Consider the following 20948-nt stretch of genomic DNA (forward strand, 5'->3'; position numbering starts at 1 on the left):
GAGTTATGAGAATGAATGACCTAATCCCCACCTACCAGGAACTTAAAACTAGCCATGAAAGATTTAAACAGAATTTCAGCATAGTAAATGTAGAATAGAGGTATGTTTTGGCGTCCTTTGAGAGATTGATGAGGGGCACTTCTCCCAACTTGAAGGTTCAAGGAAGGCCTCTAAGAAGGGATGCTGCCGGAGCCAAGTCTTAAACAGTATGAGTTAGCTAGAAGATAGTTGGGAAGGGCATGTGAACAAAAGTACATAGGTGCGATACATATGTGGAAGTGTAAGCACTTCTCTGATACAAAGTGTGAAGTGAAGGTTGAAAGATGAAATTGGAAATAGCCAGATATAAATTACCACCATATAATTCATGTGAAGGAGTTTTACTTTATTCTCCAGATCGGGGGCCATATCCAGTCCACTTCCCATTCTTGTAAAGAAAAATTTGGGGGACACAGCCACATCCATTTGTTTACATATTTTCTATGACTGCATTTGTGCTCTAATACTAAAGTTGAGTATTTGGGACAGAGACCATATGTCCTGCAAAGCCTGAACTATTTACTATTTTCATTTTACAGGAAGAGTTTGTTGACCCCTCCTGTAGCCATTCAAGGTGTTTTAAGCAGAGGGTAGGAAGTGGAGTGGGGTGGGGTGGGTGACTTGTTTAGTCTTGAGCTCTGAAGTCACTCTGGCCAAATTGTGGAAGTTAAATTTAAACTTGGCAGGATTGGTTTCAGGGAGACTACTTAGGAAAGTTTTTGATAGTAGTCCAGGTAAAAGAGGAAAGTTTTTGATAGTAGTCCAGGTAAAAGACAGTGAGTGTGGTACAGGTAAAGAGGAGGGACTGATTAACAATATTTAGTTGATAAAATTGGTTAGATTTTGATAGGTAATGAGATGTAAGAGAAGAAGAAATAGTGTAGGATGACCTCCAGATTTCTAGCTACTGTTATACTTTTTATCAATATATAATTATGTTGATTTATCCAACAAATATTACTGAGTATCTCCTCTCTCAAGGCACTGTTGTAGGTGCTGAGGATGTGGCAGGGGACAAAAGAAACTGTAATCCTTGCTCTTTAGAGAATTTACATTCTAGTTAGAGGAAACAGAGTAAAATAAACTAGCAAGGTATATGTTATATCAGGTGGTAAGTGCTATTAGAGAAACATAGAGGAGGGTAATGTTGCAATTTCAAATAAGGTAACCAGAGAAGGCCTCATTGAGAAAATGAACTTGAGTAAAGAACTGGAGAAGGAGAGGAAGAAGCTACCTGGTTATCTGGGGGAGAAGTGTGCCTGGTATGTATAAGGTCTGCTAGGCTAGAATAGAGTGAGGAAGGGGGCAATAGTGGAAACGAATGAGGAAGATTTTTTTTTAGTCACAGGAGAGAGAATGATGGCTTGGACCAGAAGTGATGAGACGGGGTTGAATTCTGTGACAATTTTGAAGTTAATGCTAGGAGGATTTACCAATAGATTGGATGTGGAGCATGAGAGAGAGAGAGAAGCATAATTCCAAGGTTTTCTACCTGAGCATTTGGAAATTTGGAGTTGCTTTTAGTGAGATGTAGAAAACTGAGAGAAGAACAGGTTTGTGGGGAAGACCTGAACTCAGTTTTGGACATTTTGTTTGAGATGACTGTTATTCATCCAAGTAGTGATATTGAGTAGGCAGTTGGATATGAGTGTGGAATTTAATGGAGGAGATCCAGGCTGGAGATAAGAAACTGGGGAATCATCAGAATATAAATATTTTGCAGCCATAAAACTGGATGAGATCACCAAGAAAACCACTGCAGGTAGAGAAAAAAAAAAAAGTTCAAGGATGGAGCCATGGGTATACTCCCATCTTATAATAAAACAAAAAATCCACATCCCCCTGCAGCAATCACCCTACTTCTCTGTTCTCCTTATAACAAAACTTGAAAGTTAATCTGTTTTTTCTGCTTATACTTCCTCTCTTCTCACTCTCTTATGAACCCACTCCAACCAGGCTTTCATTCTCAACGGTTCTCTGAAACTGCACTTAAGATCATCAAGGACTTCAATGATCAGGATTCCAGTAATAAGTTCTTAGTCTTTCTTTTTCTCAACTTTTCTATCGTGTTTGATAGAGTTGATCGTTTCTTCCTTCTTGAAACACTCACATGGCTTCTGGGATACCACATTCTTGGTTCTCCTACTTCCAGTGTCTGCTCTGTGTTCACTCTTACTTGTGGCTTCGAAGCTCCTTATCATCTCCTTATCTTCCTGACCTCCAGAACATTAGAATGCCCGGGGTGCTCAGCTCTAGGACCTCTTCTTCTCTCTGTATTCACATCGTAGGTGATCTCGTTTAATCTCATGTCCTTAAATACCCTACATATGTTGATCATCACTTCAGATTCAAGTGTCTATTACTTGATATTTTTATATGAATGTCTGACATCTCAAATTTAAGATATATGAAACTGAATTTTTATGCTATCCTTCATATCTATTCATCAGTCTTCCCCTTCTTAATAAATGGCAACTCTGTCCTTCCATTTGCTCAGGCCAAAACCTTGTAGTCATATTTTATTTCTCAAGAAAAAGATATTTCACATCCCATATGCAGTCCCATTCCTGTCAGCTCTGCCTCGAAAATACATTCAGAATGTGACCACCCTTCATCACTACCAAAACTATACTCCTAGTCAGCTATAGTAGTTAACAGCAGTTCCTTACTGGTCTTCCAGCTTCTACGTGTCCTTCTATAGCCTGTCTTCAATAGGCAACCAAAATTATCTTTTAAAAATATATCACTAAATGCAATGTGGTATCCTGGATTGTATCTTAGAAGAGGAAAAATACATTACTGGAAAAACTGGTGAAATCTGAAGAAAGCCTGCAGTTTAGGTAATAGTAATTTAATGAGTGTTAATGTCTTAGTTTTGACAAATTTAACATGGTTATGTAAGAAGTTACTTAACCCATTTTCCTTTAATGTTGAATGAGAACTCTCTTTACTATTCTTGCAACTTTTCTGTAAATCTAAAATTGTTCCAAAATAAAAAAAAATTTAAAAAAATGAATATAATCACAGAAAGCAAATGTAAAATAAGAGAAAATCAAAGCCAAAAGATGGTTCTTTGAAAAAATTAATAAAATTTGTAAACCCTTAAAAATATTAAATCATGCCACTCTTTTGTTCAAAATACTGTTTACCACCTCAGTCAGTAAAATTCAAATCCCTAATTGTTGCTTCAAGGCCCTACACATTCTGACCCACTACCTCTCTGATCTGGCTTCCTTCCCCTTTCTTCCTTTGTTCTAGCTGATCTGCAGGTATGCTCCCCAGCTGGGACCCTTGTGCTTATCCCTTCTTTTAATGCTCTTTCCCCAGATACTTGCATGACTTACCCTGTCAGTTTATTAACGTCTGTGCTCAAATGTTGTCTAATCAGAGAGCTCTTCACTGACCATCTTATCAGAAATAATAGTGACTCTGTATAGCTTTATTGAGGTATAATTTATATACTGTAAAATTTACCCATTGGATGTGTACAATTCAATGATTCTTTTAGCAAATGCATAGAGTTGTATAATTGTCACTACAGTCCACTTTTAGGATATTTTCATCACTCCCAGAAGTTTCCGTGTACTACTTTCCAGTCATTCCCCATTCCCATCCTCAGCTCCAAACCACTACTGATCTGGTTCCCGTCTCAGTAGGTTTGCCTTTAATGGAGGTTTCCTGTAAATGGAATCATACCTTATGTAATCTTTTACATGTGATTTCTTTCACATACCATACTGTTCTTAAGCTCTGTCCATGTAGTATGTATCCACAATTTTTTTTTTTATTGCTGAATACTTCCATTGTATGGATATACCACATTTTATTTATCCAGTTACCCAATAACTGACATTTTGAATGTTTGTAGTTTTTGATTATTATGAATAATGCTGCTATAAACATTCATGTATAAGTCTTTGTGTGGATGTATGTCTTGATTTCTCTTAGGTAGGTTTATGGGAGAGGTCAGGAAGTTGAAAAGTTCTGATCCCTCCTGGTCTTAGTTTTCTAGGGATAAGATGTTAATTTATTTCACTAAAATGAAGTTAGGGTGGCAAGTAGGGGTTTTGAGGCAAGGAATAATGGTTGGCTTCATCTTCTAAGGGGAATGGGAAAGAGAGCTGACCAGGGCTTGTAAAAGGAACGTTAAATGGCATGCAGATGCCTGCTGAAATTGGAGACTGTTGGATCTTTATGGTTGTGAGATTTTCTTTAGAAGAACTAGCTGCCTGGTAGAAGAAGCAGAGAAGTCTCTGAGCTCAGAGAACAGGTTTGGTCAGAATGAGGGTGTGAGGGCTGGAAGCAAAGGAGATTATGATCAGAATATGGTATTGTGGTTAAGATTCTGATAGGGTACAATTATGGGGTTGAAGATGCTGTGAATTTTTCAACATTGACAGGTTTTTTTGGCTGTGTTGGGTCTTTGTTGCTGCGTGTGGGCCCTCTACAGTTGCGGCGAGCAGGGGACCACTCTTCGTTGCCGTGCACGGGCCTCTCACGGCGGTGGCCTCTCCTGTTGCAGAGCACGGGCTTCAGTAGTTGTAGCACGAGGGCTCAGTAGTTGTGGCTCACGGCTTAGTTGCTCTGTGGCATGTGGGATCTTCCCAGACCAGGGCCTGAACCCATGTCCCCTGCGTTGGCAGGTGGACTCCCAACCACTGCACCACCAGGGAAGCCCCACATGGACATTTGTGTAACTGAGGCTTCTTATAGAATATAGAGATAAACGTCCAGAGCAAAAATAAGGCATGTAGTAGGGGAAGTGACCACATGTCAGTGGCAAGGCAGATCAGTCAGTCAGGGGCCAAGTCAGGCAACAGAAACTATAGTGTAGTTTTTTGAACAGGGAAATTTAAAGAATTGTTAATTAGTAAAAGGTAATTAATTACTATAAGGGGTAAAAGAGGACTGAAGCAGGAGTTGGCACATTATGGCTCACATGACAAATCTGGCCCGTTTTTGTAAATAAAGTTTTATTGGAACACAGCCTTACTCATTCATTTATGTTATCTGTGTCTGTTTTCATGCAGAGTTGAATTGTGACACACTATTTGACCCACAGAGCCTAAAACATTTGCTGTCAGGCCTTAAAAAAGTGCCAGCCTTGCTCTGAGGGGTCCAGAAGTAACAGGTGCAAAGAAGCGCAATTATCAATTCTACGTTGAGGAGTAATGTGGATAGTGAAGGAACTTTGAGGACTTATGATAGAGCCTCTCCCTCAGCCCCAGGCTGAAATTTGGCCTCTTTGAAGAGGGTATGGCTATCACAGGAGCACACAGGTTGCCTATGGCAAAGAAATTTGGTAGAGCTGTCAGATTGGAGGAGCATGGCTTGAGGGTACAGCTGGAGCGGGTAGTTGAGGACCACTGGGCTTCCATACTGAATTTAAAAATAGAGGACTGGAACCCTGATGAGAAGTACCTTCCTGCTGTTATTGCCTTTGAGTGTCCTTTCAGTGCCCTCTATTGACAAAACCTAACATTGTGCTAGCTGGCAAAGGAGAAATGTTTGTAAGGTCAAGTTCTTGTATCACAGAGTAGAGCAAAGAAGGGTGGATTTGGAACTGATAGACAATAAATTGATAACTGGCATATAAAAAATGATGGAGAATAGTATAGGAGAATGGCATGAGCCTCAAAACTGGAAAGGTTTTTGCATGAAGGTGGAAGAGCAAAAATAAGAAATACAAGTCAAGTAAGCAAAAATTGGGACCTTCGGGATCTGAGGACTGCAAGGTAATTGGGTATTTGAGAAAATGAGGTGGTTTCATTTACACGTGAAGATGAAGAGAACATTTGGTTTATGGTAGCCAAGCCTCAAAGGTGGAAAATTTTAAATGTTTAAGGGATGGAACAGTACTGAGTTTCAGCCCATTCTAACAGTACTTGGCATTTAAGTTTGGTGTAAATATTTGATGAATTAATCCATTATATAAGAATGTTTTTGTTTCTTAATGAGATATGTACTTTAAAACGATGATGGGGGAGTGGAGAAGGATTTTTGAATCATCCTCATCAGGAAAATTATTTTATAATATATTTGTACATGTATACTTACATGGTGAAATGATCTGTGGTTGAATAGTAAGGAGGGATTGTCCTCACAGAAGTTTTTTCATCAGACAAGACTTAGAAAGTGTTGGTTGTATAGATGCAAATGATGCTGAAAAGTTGACTCACTTTTAGTAACTGTTGCCCAGTGTTATTAATTTGTGACCAGTCTCTGAACAACCTGGTTTTTGATACCAGATTTTTGCAGGAGAGCGAGAAGTGTTGATGTTTTTAATGTGGAAATTATTCACAAAATGAAAATTAAAAAGAACTCTAGCTTTTTTAAGTGATTTCATAATTTGTTAGTGATTTATTGCTTTTGCTTCTGATTCTAATAAGAAATAAAAGGCATTTGCATATGAATAATTGTACAGGCAGAGTGAAAATTAACCAGGCCTGCTTTTTTCCTATTTCAAAGTAACTTATGTAATTGAAAAGCTATCTTGTTTCTTTTCTTTTTCATCACAAAAGAGTAAAGGATATCTATTCTTAGGCACATCTGAAATGTCTGGTTTTTTACTTCATCTCTGAAATAGATCCTTTAAATTTCATATGCTTATGTTTATTTTACTTTTTATTTTTAAAGAACCAACATAGAGTGGTAGATCAAGTAATTAAAGCTGTAAGAAAAATCTGCAGTGCTTTAGATGGTGTGGAGACTCCTGCCATTACAGAATCAGTAAAGAAGCTAAAGAGAGCAGTTAATCTTCCAAGGAGTAAAAGTGCTGAAGTGAGTATTTTTTAGTAATTAGCATTTTATCACGCGCAAATATGTACTTAAGTGAGCATCTATCACTTAAACTGGGAGATTCTTGCTACTGCTAGACAAAGTGTTAACCTTTTTTTTTTTGTTTAGTTTTAAAATAAATTTTATTTATTTATGTATATATGTATGTATGTATTGGCTGCGTCGGGTCTTCCTTGCTTCGTGCGGGCTTTCTCTAGTTGCGGCGAGTGGGGGCTACTCTTCGTTGTGGTGCGCAGGCTTCTCATTGCGGTGGTTTCTCTTGTTACAGAGCATGGGCCCTAGGCGCACAGGCTTCAGTAGTAGTGGCTCGTGGGCTCTAGAGTGCAGGCTCAGTAGTTGTGGCACACGAGCTTAGTTGCTCTGCGGCATGTGGGATCTAACCGGACCAGGGCTTGAACTCATGTCTCCTGCATTGGCAGGCAGATTCTTAACCACTGTGCCATCAGGGAAGCCCAAGTGTTACCGTTTTAACTTTGGCTTTTACTTTTGAGCTGATTTGGTCACTTACTTGGTAAGGTGGAGAATTCCTAAGAGGAGATGGACTGCCTTGAAGAACTTTGTGAGAGTTGACACTGAATAGGTGGATGCCCAACTGAACTTTTTGTGTGTAGAGAGTAACTCTGGCAAAAATGAGTTGGTTTGGGGTTTTAAGGTAATACTACGCTTGAAGGACCTGGATAGTAATAGCTAACATTTCCCTCCCTCTGGATGGAAGTGTTCATGATTGTCAACGGGGAAGTTCTACTTTGGACTATACCTCCTTCCTATTGGAAAGACCCAGGAGCCTCAGTAATAGTGACTTAAATTGCCTCAGAGGCAACCAGGTTAGGAGCCCTCACTTGACATCATACTGTTGCATTTAGTAAAAGTTCTCCCCATGATGTTTCCACCGGGATTTAATTAACTATTTTCAGAGGGATGTTCATAGCTTTGATTGGAAGGATGAGAGAAGGATCACAAGACATGATAAATTTAAAGAAAGGAAAAGTTATATTGTTGGCATGTTCCTCAACAAATGTTTAGGAGCTAGCTTAATCCATTCATTCTCACAGAGAGCCTATTCTTATGGTATATAGAAATTTGGATCTCTCGTGTTTTGTTTGTTTGTTTTTTCCTTTCTTATTATGTGCTTGTTTTTATAAATTAAAAAATATGTCTGAAATCACTTGGAGGTGATAAACTGCCATGGTCCTAATGTTGTCTGAGGCTTCTACTCATTATATTCATTTGCTGGATAAAGGAGCAGAGAGTAGGAGAGCTCAATTCGAATAATTATAAGAGCTTTTTTTGAGACACTAAAGGGTAATAAGTAGAGTCTAGTTTCTTTAAGGATATGCTTATCATGCTAATAGTAGAGCAAGTAATGGAAATGCATTTTCTTCATATTAAAAGTCATCTCTGGGCTTCCTAGTGGCGCAGTGGTTGAGAGTCCACCTGCTGATGCAGGGGACACGGGTTCGTGCCCTGGTCCGGGAAGATCCCACATGCCACGGAGCAGCCGGGCCCATGAGCTGTGGCCGCTGAGCCTGTGCGTCTGGAGCCTGTGCTCCGCAACGGGAGAGGCTGCAGCAGTGAGAGGCCCGCGTACCGCAAAGAAAAAAAAATCATCTCTTTATTTGATTTGGGATATTCATTTTCTTTTTGCAGTCTTTTTTTATTGTTTTATTCTGCAGACACTTGGGAAGTTTCTCCTATGAAGGATTTCTTTGATATAGAATTTAATGAATGTATTGAGATAAAAGGTAAACATTTTATATTACCTCATGGGTGATTTTCTCACTAATTTGTATGTATGTAAGCAGGTGACTTCAGTGTCTGGAGGAGGAGACACTAGCAAGAGTTCAACTAGAGGTATGTATTGAAGTTCCTTAAATTTTAGGACTAATTGTTGCTTTTTCAGAGAATTATATTAACAATTTCTTTAAACCTAGGCTCACTGAATCCTGAAAATCCTGTTCAAGTAAGCATGGACCAGTTAACTGCAGCAATTTATGATCTTCTCAGACTCCATGCAAATTCTGGTAGGGGTTCTGTAGACTGTGCCCACAGTAACAGGAACATCAAGGAAGCATGGACCACAATGGAACAGCTCCAGTTTACAATTTTTGCTGCACATGGAATTTCGAGTAACTGGGTATCAAAGTAAGTAACTATTTAAAAGGAGATATGTATAGCTTCACCTAGAAGCTAATCTAATCTTGAAAAATGTCAGCATCCACTGTTACCTTGGCATTTAAATGGATGATACGTGATCCACCAGATACCTTTGTGGTTTTCCTAAAAATTACAGAGATGTTTGATGCTGTTCTAATAAAATATATCACCCCCACTACGTACAGAAAAGGCAGGAAAATATGTTTAAACTTACAAGGGCAAATGCTAGTTAATAAATTAGTCAATTTATGACTGCTGTTTCTGCCTTTCCTTTAGAACCAGGGTAATGGGACTATAGCACATTTTTGTCCCTCTTTAGTAGTTTACAATTTACTCTTTGCTAGACTTTGAAGTATGCAAGAGCATATTTCTTCTATTGAATTTTTAATATGGGTTTTTCCTTTTTGATTTTTTTGTCAGTGCCAAAAAGTTTGCCACCTTCAACTTATTAGGAAAAGACTAGTATAAACTGAAAAGCCCAAATTGAATTTTTTTTTCTTTTTTGCGGTACGCGGGCTTCTCACTGTTGTGGCCACTCCTGTTGCAGAGCACAGGCTCCGGACGTGCAGGCCCAGCAGCCATGGCTCACGGGCCCAGCCGCTCCACGGCATGTGGGATCCTCCTGGACTGGGGCACGAACCCGTGTCCCCTGCATCGGCAGGCGGACTCTCAACCACTGTGCCACCAGGGAAGCCCCCAAATTGAATATTTTTAATGAAATTGTTTTATAATAGCTATATATATATATAATAGCTATAAAATAAAGCCTAGTTATAGATACCAAACATAAATTCTGCTTTAGAACATAAACTGAGCATTAGGTAATATATAATATAATGACTTGAAAGTGTATATTAATTCATTCAGTAAATATTTACTGAGCACCATCTGTGGGCAGTATTCTTAGTACTAGGGATTCAGCAGTAAACAAGGCAGCAAAAAATCTTTGCCCTCTTGGAACTTGCATTTAAATGGGTACTATTGGTGTCTAAAGGTATTTCATTCTTTTAAATAGTTACAGAGATAATACCCTCCACATCCTCCATACAAAACCATGTATACACACAATTAAATTTAGCGACACTAATGAGGAGAACAAATACTCAGTAGAAAACAACACAGTGATAATTAAGATGGAAAGAAAGTTAATACAATGCTGATTTTTTTTTTTGGCCACTCCGCACAGCTTGCGGGATCTCAGTTCCCTGACCAGGGATTGAACCTGGGCCACAGTAATGAAAGCTTGGAATCCTAACCACTAGCCCACCAGGGAACTCCCAATACAATGCTGATTTAAAAAGAGGTTGAGGGAATTCCCTGGTGGTTCCAGTGGTTAGGATTCCGTGCTTGCACTGCCCAGGGCATGGGTTCAATTCCTTGTTGGGGAACTAAGATGATGCAAGCCGAGCAGCGTGGCCAAAAAAAAAAAAAAAAGGAGAAGGTTGAGAAAAGCAATTAAATAGTTAGCTATGTGAACCAGTGAGATTAGATTTGAAATATATTTAGAATGATTAACAGATTGTATGAACAAAATGGTTAATGGGTAAGCCTAGCAGTAGGTTAGAGTACTAGTAGAATACAGTTTTATTGAACCTAAAACTCCTGCTCTACAAGATTGCCTGACTGTATTACCCGGCTTTGTACTTGTAGCAGTTAGGGGCTAAATCATTGCTGTCCAGTGAAAGAATGCAATAGCATCTGTCCCCTTGGATGGAAGCCTCCTAATAGAGTAGGAAGACTGGCTCAGTGCAAGTCAGGCCCATGCACCATTAATATGCTAAACCGACTCTATTTCAGTGGCTTAGCAAAGGAAAATAGCACCTAGGGGAGATAAATGTTTGTACTATTACTTCCTAGAATTTACCTAGAAATGAAGAATTATTCAGTGTCATTTAACTAAAATCTAAAGCTAGTAACTAACTGAGCACAAAATTGAGATAAATTCTCCAGCTGGTATCAATACGGCTCCTTTAGACTGGCACCTAGTGATATATGTTCCCTTCGGAACTATGCCTTTGCTATGCCTCTATTTTTGTAGGATTTGCAATAGTTAAATTTTAGATGTTTTTCCATAAATTCAAGTGAATGGTAACCAAATTATTTCAGATAATAGTCACTTTTAGGTAAGAATGGCTAATGATACATATTTGATTAGTTAACTAATTTGTATTATCAAATAAAAATTAAATTAATCTCTTTTCTCAGTTATGAAAAATACTTCTTGATATGTTCCCTGACTTACAATGGAAAGGATCTTTTTAAACCTATTCAATCAAAGAAGGTTGGCACTTATAAGAATTTCTTCTATCTTATTAAATGGGATGAACTGTAAGTGAAATTTCTGGCTTTTTATTCTTTCAGTATGCCGTGTTCTTTACTTTTATTCATTTATGCATACAGCTTTCAGTTTTAATTATAAGTTCCATTAAAATTCATTAAATTCTTACTGATATCTTAAAGTCTCTTCTAGATACAATTCTATCGAATGGACTGAAATTCTCATTTAAAACTCTGAAATATTCTTTTAAATCTTCATATTGTTAAATTGCAGAAGGTGCCATCAATTCTTACTGGGCTTTGTCAAGTTAAAGTTACGTATAATTCTACAAAGATGGTTTTTTATAACATTGCTTTAGCTCAGTATTTATTCTGTAACACTGTATATAGGAAGCCTAGTTCTTGGTTAACAGATTTTTAAAATTATCTTAAATCCATGTACAAGATGATATTTTGCACTGTTAATATTTTTAAAATATTGTCTTCAAACTAAGGGAATGCTTTCATTATTTAGACAAGGAGGCAATTGCAGAACTTTTTACTTTTTTTCTGCATTTATTTAATGGTTTCCTATTTTTCTTTTATTTTTTTAATTATAAAAATAGCACATGTCTGTGAAAGCAATCAAATAATACAAAAATGCATGTGGGGTGGAAAGTGTCACTTTATTTTTCACTCTTAACCATCTCATCGCTCCTCAGAGTGACCACTATTGGCCTTATGTGTCCTTTCAGATTTAAAAAAAACAAAAACAAAACACTGGTAAACATATATGTCTGTCTGTGTATGTATGTGCACACGTAAATCTCGAATCAGAAATACTCAAACATTCATCTAGCTTTTCCTAAAGGAAATAAAAATGATTATTATTTTGCCTAGAAATTGACATTGCCAGTCTTAAGTAAAGGTATTAACAAATTTTTGAAGAGAGAAATGTTATGTGTTTGAAATTATAATGAAATTTATTTAAGATTTTTATAGTATTTGTTAGCGAAGCTTACTGCTTAAGTAAAGGTTACTCAGGATTAAAGATTATTTGATGAGTCAAATAAAATACCTAAGATTGTCAGTCTCGTTAAAGCATTAAACTTCATATTCAGTCTAATTTGTTTTTTCTATTAATACATTTTCCCCCCATAGAATCATTTTTCCCATCCAGATATCACAATTGCCATTAGAATCACTACTTCACCTTACTCTTTTTGGAATTTTAAATCAGAGCAGTGGAAGTTCCCCTGATTCTAATAAGCAGAGAAAGGGGCCAGAAGCTTTGGGCAAAGTTTCTTTACCTCTTTTTGACTTTAAACGGTAAGTGTTACTGAGTTGTAATGGTGAGTTACTGTGGACACACCTGCAGCATGAGAATTGGGTAGAGAGTGGAGTGGGGAACAGTGACGTACGTGATGAGATAATGAGTTGCCTCATTTTTTCTGATGTGATTAAAGGAGGTCATTTCAGAGACACAGAGGAAACCAAAGTTGTACTGCTATAGTTTGAACATATCTATATGGGTATTCAAAGGATTGTTTGCCACTCACTATTCCAGAAGAAAAGCAGCAGCCAATTCATTCTTTAATTGTAATTTATGGAAAGCATTATGTTATGACATAATACTCGTGGTCTTACAAGTTCCTTTGATACATTTAAAAAAAACCCACAATGCGAATTCCCTCTTCGCATCTCTTCCCCATCCTTCTCCAGTTTAAGAGAGTCTACAACTGCATATTATTCCCTTTACCTAACTGATCTACCCTTACTGCTATGGACCCCTGGCCTTTAATCTTCAAAAGTCCCACATGTATGCAAAATTAATTGATCCTTAGGGTTAAAGGAATTCCTTTTGAACTTTGTGTCTACTAATAGCCATTGGGATAATGTAGCTGGCCTTTCAGCTATTTTGATTATGTTTTAAGTAATAATATGTTCCATGAGACCGTCAAGTGTTTTCCTAAATGAAAAAAAAATTTAATTGAATAAGTTTGGAATGTTTGATATAGCACGTGATAACACTTTGGAGCATGATAAAGGACATTAGCATATTAAAGAATCTCTAAAGTTCTGCAGTCAAGAAGCCTACTGTGTTTAATAATAATATTACTGTAATTATAAATGCATAGCATTTACTGTATGCTGGGTATTAGTCTGAGTGCTGTATACATAGCCTTATATACCCCACAACAACCCTATGAAGGTAGGTATTATTATTATCCCTTTTTACAGAGGGGAGAATCAAAGTGCCTTGCCCTTGGGCGCTTAGCTAGTAAGTGGCAGAAGTGGGATTTGAATATAGGCAGTTTGGCCCCAGGGTTTGTGTTCTTAACATTATCCTATATTACCATTCTCAGACTTATTTGATACCATAGTACTTTTTTTGTTCTAGAATACATCTTTTAAAACATTGTGTCCCATGGGACAGTTTTGGGGAAATGACTTAATAACTGATCTATTTAACCTACAATAAAACAATTAAAAAATGAGTTAAAAAATTCTGCTAATCTAGTTCTACTTCCTTTTTCCTCTTAAATGACAAACACAGTTTGAATTTCCAGTAATCATTTTAAAAATCATGTGGTGTTTGAAACACTGACTTCATAAGTTTTGTTTTTGAAATATTCTTTTCTTATGTACTTAAATATAGCATTTATTCACACATTTTTCTTTTCTTATAGTCACTCCCCCTATATGTGAGGAGGCAGTTTAAGATTTTTTTATTCTATAACTTCTTTTGGGCTCAAATTTTATTTGACACCTGACATAATTCTGAACTGCCAAAGGCTAGATAAAAGCAGTTGAAGAAATTGCTATTAGGACTTCCCTGGTGGCACAGTGGTTAAGAATCCACTTGCCAATGCAGGGGGACCTGGGTTTGAGCCCTGGTCCAGGAAGATCCCACATGCCACAGAGCAGCTAAGCCCATGCGTCACAACTACTGAGCCTGTGCTCTAGAGCCCGCGAGCCACAACTACTGAGCCCACATGCCACAACTACTGAAGCCCGTGCGCCTAGAGCCCGTGTTTCGCAACAAGAGAAGCCACTGCAATGAGAAGTCCACGCACCGCAACGAAGAGTAGCCCCTGCTCACCGCAACTAGAGAAAGCCCGCACACTGCAACCAAGACCCAACACGGCCAAAAAATTAAAAAATTTTAAAAAAAGAAATTGCTATTAATGATGTATATTTAGAACCGTTTGCTAAATATAATCCATGACTACTCTAAAACAGAGTATTGGCCCCATAAAGGAGGAGAATTGTGTTCTCAATTGTCTTTCCCCCCCACCCCTATAAATTTATTTATTTATTTATGGCTGCATTGGGTCTTCGTTGCGGTGCGTGGGCTTTCTCTAGTTGCAATGAGCAGGAGCTGTTCTTCGTTACGGTGCACGGGCTTCTCAACGCGGTGGCTTCTCTTGTTGCGGAGTATAGGCTCTAGGATTGTGGGCTTCAGTAGTTGTGGGACTCGGGCTCAGTATTTGTGGGTTGCGGGCTCTAGAGCACAGGCTCAGAAGTTGTGGCACACGGGCTTAGTTGCTCCGTGGCATGTGGGATCTTCCCAGACCAGGGGTCAAACCTGTGTCCCCTGCATTGGCAGGCGGATTCTTAACCAGGGCTCCACCAGGGAAGTCCTCAGTTGTCTTTGATAAATTAGTGTCAGGGAATAGTTATGTGAGAAAATTAAATGTAATTATATCATTATCATTAATTTTTATAAATGAGTCAGTTTTGAAAACCTTCGTGCTCTTGAAAGCACCAGGAGTCTTTACTTCATTTGAGAAGTACTATCATTTTTTGCAACTTTTTTTTGACTATTAATAAATGTTTCTTATTGGATGAATGACATTCTTTCAAAATTCAAAAGAGTAAGGGGAAGGGCAGTTGACTTTTTTTTTTTTTATGCGGTATGCTGCCCTCCCACTGCCACGGCCCCTCCCGCTGCTGAGCACAGGCTCCGGATGCGCAGGCCCAGCGGCCACGGCCCACGAGCCCAGCTGCTCCGCGGCATGCGGGATCCTCCCAGACTGGGACAAGAACCCACGCCCCCCGTATCGGCAGGCGGAATCCCAACCACTGCGCCACCAGGGAAGCCCCGACTTTTGTTAGACAATTAAATAGTTGCATCCAGCACTCTACTGTTTAAAACAGTGAGCTGATGCCGTTAATCTTGAGACTTTGGCAAGTAGTGTAGTCAATCTAGGTAATGTTAGGATTTAACATTCAAAAAATGCTCAGAAATTAAGAGGGGAGATGATTTTATATTAATACATATAGAGAAAGTGTTAATGATTTAGTCTGTTAACGTACTGTAGTACAGTGATCAGAAGTCCTGGTCTTGAAATTCTTTTAAAATTAATTTATGTTTAAGGTATAACCTGCATACAGCCTGATGAAGTTACTATCATGAAAGCCAAATGATTTACAGGCATTTCAGTCAACCTCAATGATAAATGAGTTCTTAACTCATTTTTAAATAAACTGAATCAAGCATTTAAGCTGCTGTTCCTTTATAGTTGTGTCTCAGGATTACCAAATAGTTGACGTGAGAAAGTTTTTTACAGAAAAATTCCAGCTAATAGATGCAGAAGGAATGACAGAATATTACAGTTTTGCAGCCCCTACTGAAATAATAGATTTAGGCCAGGAAATCTCAGTCTTGGCACTGTTGACATTTTGGGCCAGGTAATTCTTTGCTGTGGGAGACTGTCCTGTACACTGTGGGATGTTTGGTGGCATCCTTGGCTTCTGCCCACTAAATGCCAGTAGTACCCCCTAGTTGCCAACAAAAAAGTCTCCAGACATTGCCAAATATCCACTGTGGTCAAAAGCATTCTTGGTTGACATTGATTTAAGCAGTGATTTATTAATGCTTGTTTAAAACCATTGTGATTAAGTTTTCTGGAACTTTATAATGGATGATTTAGACTGATAGCACTTGAACAAACCGATTATCTTCACATCACAGAAGGAGAGATATATCAATGTGTGCTTCTTTATTTGATGCATCAGGAACTAGTGGTATACAATACCACCTACAAAGTATTAAGTATTCTTGCCACATAACTAACCCTGAATCAGATCAAACCTTTAGATCTATTACAGAAAATATAGGAGATAAAGGGACATGCTAAATGATACCAGAGGAATGCAATCAGTAAAATCCAGGATGTAGAAAATTCTCAGAACGGAAGACCTGGATTCTTCAACAGATAACGGGGGATAAAAAAGAAGAATGTATGGATTAAAACAAGAGTTGGCAAACTTTGTTAAGAGGACCAGATAGAAGTAGTTGAGGCTTTGTAGGTCATGTAGTCTCTGTCACAAATGTAAAAGCAAAGGCAAAAGCAGTGATAGATAGGCAATATGTAAATGAATGAGTGTGGCTTTATTTTAGTAAAAGTTTATTTACAAAACAAGGTGACAGTCTGGAGTTTGTTGACCCTTGATTTGAAAGATACTTTAAACGACATATCAACCAATGCACATGTTGGATCTTGCTTGTATCCTTATTCAAACAAACCAACTGTTAAAAATTTTTTTTTTTAGAGACAATCAGAGAAATTTGAGTGCTGACTAGATAGCTAATAACTTTGAGTAATTATTTTTAATTATTCTGTTGTAATTATGTTTAAATATTTATTTGGCTGCGCCAGGTCTTAGTTGTGGCACACGGTATCTTTTAGTTGCGGCATGCAGGATCTTTAGTTGCAGCATGCGAACTCTTAGTTGTGGCACGTGGGATCTAGTTCCCTGACCAGGGATTGAACCCGGGCCCCCAGCATTGGGAGTGCGGAGTCTTAGCCACTGGGCCACCAGGGAAGTTTCTGTTGCAATTATGTTTAAATTAAAGTGTTTATCATTTAGAGATACATAAAAGTATTTGCAGATAAAATAATATCAGAATTTGCCTTCAAATAATCTAGTTGAGGGTGAGGGTGGTTCTAAAGTAGACAGAATGTATGTGTCAAAGATTTTTTTTTTTTTTTGGCCACCTCGCGCAGCTTGCAGGATCTCAGTTCTCCGAGATTGAACCCAGGCCCCCTGCAGTGGAAGCGCGGAGTCCTAACCACTGGATTGCCAGGGAATTCCTGTGCCAAAGATTCAAAGGCTGTTAACCTGCTAGAGAAAACATTAAGACTGGAGTCTAGTTTTGGAAAGGATATTTGCTGTTTGAATAAAATGAGCAAAGTGTGATGAAGTTTATAGTTTCCTGCTTTTATGTCTCATGTTATTTTTCAGAAATTTCTTCTGTGTAAAGATATATCAGTATCTTTATTGGTAAATGTTTTTAGTTTCAGTAGACAGTAAATTGGTAGTCTAGGGCAAGGGTCAGCATACTCCGGACCACTGCCTGTTTTTTGTAAATACAGTTTTGTTAGAACACAGCACACATTTTTTGAAATGTATTGTTCATGGCTGCTTTGGCACTATACTAGCAGAGTTGAGTCTCTGACAGAGATTGTATAGCCCAGAAAGCCACAAATATTTGCTGTCTGGCCCGTTACAGAAAAATTTGCTGACCCCTGGTCACAAACAGATGAAACTTCTCATCTCAAATGATTAGTGCTTTGGCACAAAGTAGATACTGGTTTTCTTGGCATGCGTTTTTGTTGTTATGGTAAAAGTCAAGGAGCAGTTATGAAATCCAAACCACCATCTTGAGATGTGTTCCTCTGTAGATGATCTTCAAAGACTATCCTTCACCTTCCTATTTATAGAAGTTGTTTTGGGGACAGGTGACTCTGAGACTTTACCCATCTTGTCTTCTATCCTGAGCCCCGATTCTCCCAAGATAATGTTGCTTCATCTTCCCTCCTTTTGTTCTAACTCCCATACTTCAGTACCTAAATACTGAAGTGAAAGTACACTATGGAGAGTGACTCCTTCTGATATGTTCTCTTTATATAGAGGATGCTTAATAAATATTTGATTATTAACATTTCAAATTCATTACCGTGTGTTGTGAGTTTTGAAGTAATTTTTAAGATGAAATCCACAGTATTCTTCTGTTTACATTCATGAAGGTTTTTAACATGTGGAACTAAACTTCTGTATCTTTGGACTTCATCACATACAAATCTTGTTCCTGGAACAGTCCCCAAAAAAGGATATGTGATGGAAAGAATAGTGTTACAGGTAATGATACTTCCTGACACGTGGAAAGGTTCAAATTTGAATTCTTTATGAAAAGTATATGTGTACCATGATCTGGGTTGTTACTAAAGAAGCCTAATTGATCTTGTTTCGATCTTAGAATCTATATTTAATTTAAATGTCAATAAACCACTTCCTATTTCTGAGAAACAGTAAAAGATGCACTTACACCAATCCCAAGTAGTACACGTGCTATTGAGAATTACCAGTAATGGTAATCACTTTTAATAAAAGGACAGAAGCATTAATTTAATATTTGGTATTATCACCCTGTTGGCTAAGAACAATCAAAAACAAGTTAATGTAGCAAATATGTGGACTTTTCAGCTATAATTTAATCTTCTGTTAATTTTTAAGGTTGATTTTCCTTCTCCTACATTTGATATCATTTATACCGCTCCTCAAGTTGACAGAAGCATTATACAGCAACACAACTTAGAAACATTGGAGAATGATGTAAAAGGGAAACTTCTTGATATTCTTCACAGAGACTCATCACTTGGGTACATTCCTTTGATTCTGTTTTGCCTGGGTATCTCTTACAATGTAAAGTTCAAGTTAATGGTTTATTAAATGCCCTGATTTAGTTCATGATTTAGCAATGTTCCTGATATGGAAAGTTTTTTTTTTTCTTTTTTTAATTGTATAAAAAGACTATATGACTACATAAAATTTAGAAATTTGTACAGGTCAATTTTTTTACATAATCAAAAGGCAAACGATAGATTGGGAACTATAATCTGTATCCTTAATATATGAAGGACCTTTTCATATAAGTAGAAAAACGGACAACACAGTGGTAGACAAGAATATGAATAGGTAATTCTTTGGAAAAGAAATACAGTACCTTTTAAACATCTGAAAAAATATGTTCAACCTCTCAATAATCAAGGAATTATAAGTTAATACAAGATACCATTTCACACATCAGATTGTTGAAAATTAAAATGTCTCATTATATAAGGTATTGATGGGATACAGAAAATGGGAATTATACTGTTGGCAGGACTCTAAAAGCTTTTGGAGAGCAATTAGGCAAAATCTATAAAGGTCACAGTGTCCATAGTCTGACCTAACAATTCCACTTCCAGTTAGTTATAGTGTATTTTAGAGAAAACCCTTTTATATTTGCTTGTGGAGACAAGAATATTCATTGCAGTGTTTATTTGGGTTATTATAAAACTGATAGGGAATGTTCATTAATGGGTTAAATTATGGTACATTTATCCAACAGTACTATGTAACTATTAAGAATGAAGTTATAGCTATATGTACTAATATGTAAGATGTTAAATGAAGAAAATAAGTAGCAGGATAGTGTGTATAGTGTGTTACCATTAACATATAGGAAAAAAAGAATCTACATACACCTTTGTGTATGCTTCTATATGAATAGACTACCTCTGGAAGAATATACGAGCTTAGGCAGTTGCCACTGGGAGGGGAATTGGAAGGAGAAACTTAATTGTGTACCTTTTTGCAATACTTGATTTGTTTTTTAGTATTCCATGTGAAATACATTTCAATTCAATGCATGGATTATATACACAAGGGTAGATAGATGAGTAATGAAATATTTCATTCACATAAACATCTGTCATTAACAGTAAATTAGAATTTCCAAGACAAGTTCTTTTTATTTTGAATATTCCTCAAATGAGCTATATAGTCATCTTCTAAAATTTTGTAATAGCATTTGTTTTTGGCATGACATTTGATTTTACTTTCATAAAATGATGAAATCCTTGCTGTCTCTTAGGGTAGCTTCTGCGTAGCCAACTCTGATTTCCAGTGCCTGGCATCTGGTTGGAGCTCAATAAATTTTATTGTGCTGAATTATCCTTCTTTTTCTTAACTAAGACTCTTTTATCAAGGCAGAATGATTTCTTTCCATCCCCCAAATTAGGGTAAATTAGTGGTGTTTGCTGTACATTGCATTTTTCTATTCCAAATTAGTATTAATGATTCTACCAAGAAGTGGCTGTCCTAAAAGGAATAAATTTCTTCTTTGTATTTTTAATCATTGAGATTATAACTGTCATTATGATATCACTAAGAAATGATGTAATTCTGTTACATATTCAGACTTTCTAAAGAAGATAAAGCCTTTCTGTGGGAGAAACGTTATTATTGCCTCAAACACCCAAATTGTCTTCCTAAAGTACTAGCAAGTGCCCCAAACTGGAAATGGGTTAATCTTGCCAGAACTTACTCATTGCTTCGGCAGTGGCCTCCATTGCACCCACTGACTGCGTTGGAGCTTCTTGATTCAAAGTAAGTTAACTGTGGCTGAATTTATTTGCTCTGTTTTATTGTTTTTCCAGTAAGATATTATGTTGCAGGATTAGTTCCCTTTGTTTTAACATGAAAGCAATTCGATTCAGTATAAATGTGTAAATGCATATTTCTATAAACACATCTTTTGTGTTGAGGTTATTAAAAAGGGATATCATATCATTTAAAACTAATCTAGAGAGGTTGTAAATTTTGAATACTTTGTTATATTTTTATGATGTAGGTCAGAATTAATTTTC

At 37.3% G+C, this 20948-nt stretch overlaps 1 protein-coding gene across 9 annotated transcripts in view; it reads left to right on the plus strand.

Moving 5' to 3' along the window:
- The window catches only part of PIK3C2A (phosphatidylinositol-4-phosphate 3-kinase catalytic subunit type 2 alpha), a 105053-nt gene that overhangs the window by 57854 nt on the left and 26251 nt on the right, over nt 1-20948 (plus strand). For all 9 annotated transcript variants that reach the window (XR_003434520.1, XR_003434519.1, XM_027115283.1 and 6 more), the window contains 8 exons: nt 6676-6819; nt 8640-8688; nt 8769-8979; nt 11197-11319; nt 12409-12576; nt 18285-18396; nt 18772-18917; nt 20500-20688. Coding sequence is in view for 7 of the 9 variants with exons in the window: in XM_027115283.1 (XP_026971084.1) it covers nt 6676-6819; nt 8640-8688; nt 8769-8979; nt 11197-11319; nt 12409-12576; nt 18285-18396; nt 18772-18917; nt 20500-20688 (1142 nt within the window). In the remaining 2 variants the exon portion in view is untranslated. The remainder of the gene's footprint in view (nt 1-6675; nt 6820-8639; nt 8689-8768; nt 8980-11196; nt 11320-12408; nt 12577-18284; nt 18397-18771; nt 18918-20499; nt 20689-20948) is intronic.

This window comes from Aethalodelphis obliquidens, unplaced genomic scaffold, assembly GCF_003676395.1.
Source record: "Aethalodelphis obliquidens isolate GAN/ISIS:26980383/991018 unplaced genomic scaffold, ASM367639v1 scaffold14, whole genome shotgun sequence".
In the NCBI taxonomy this organism is placed as follows: Eukaryota; Metazoa; Chordata; class Mammalia; order Artiodactyla; family Delphinidae; genus Aethalodelphis; species Aethalodelphis obliquidens.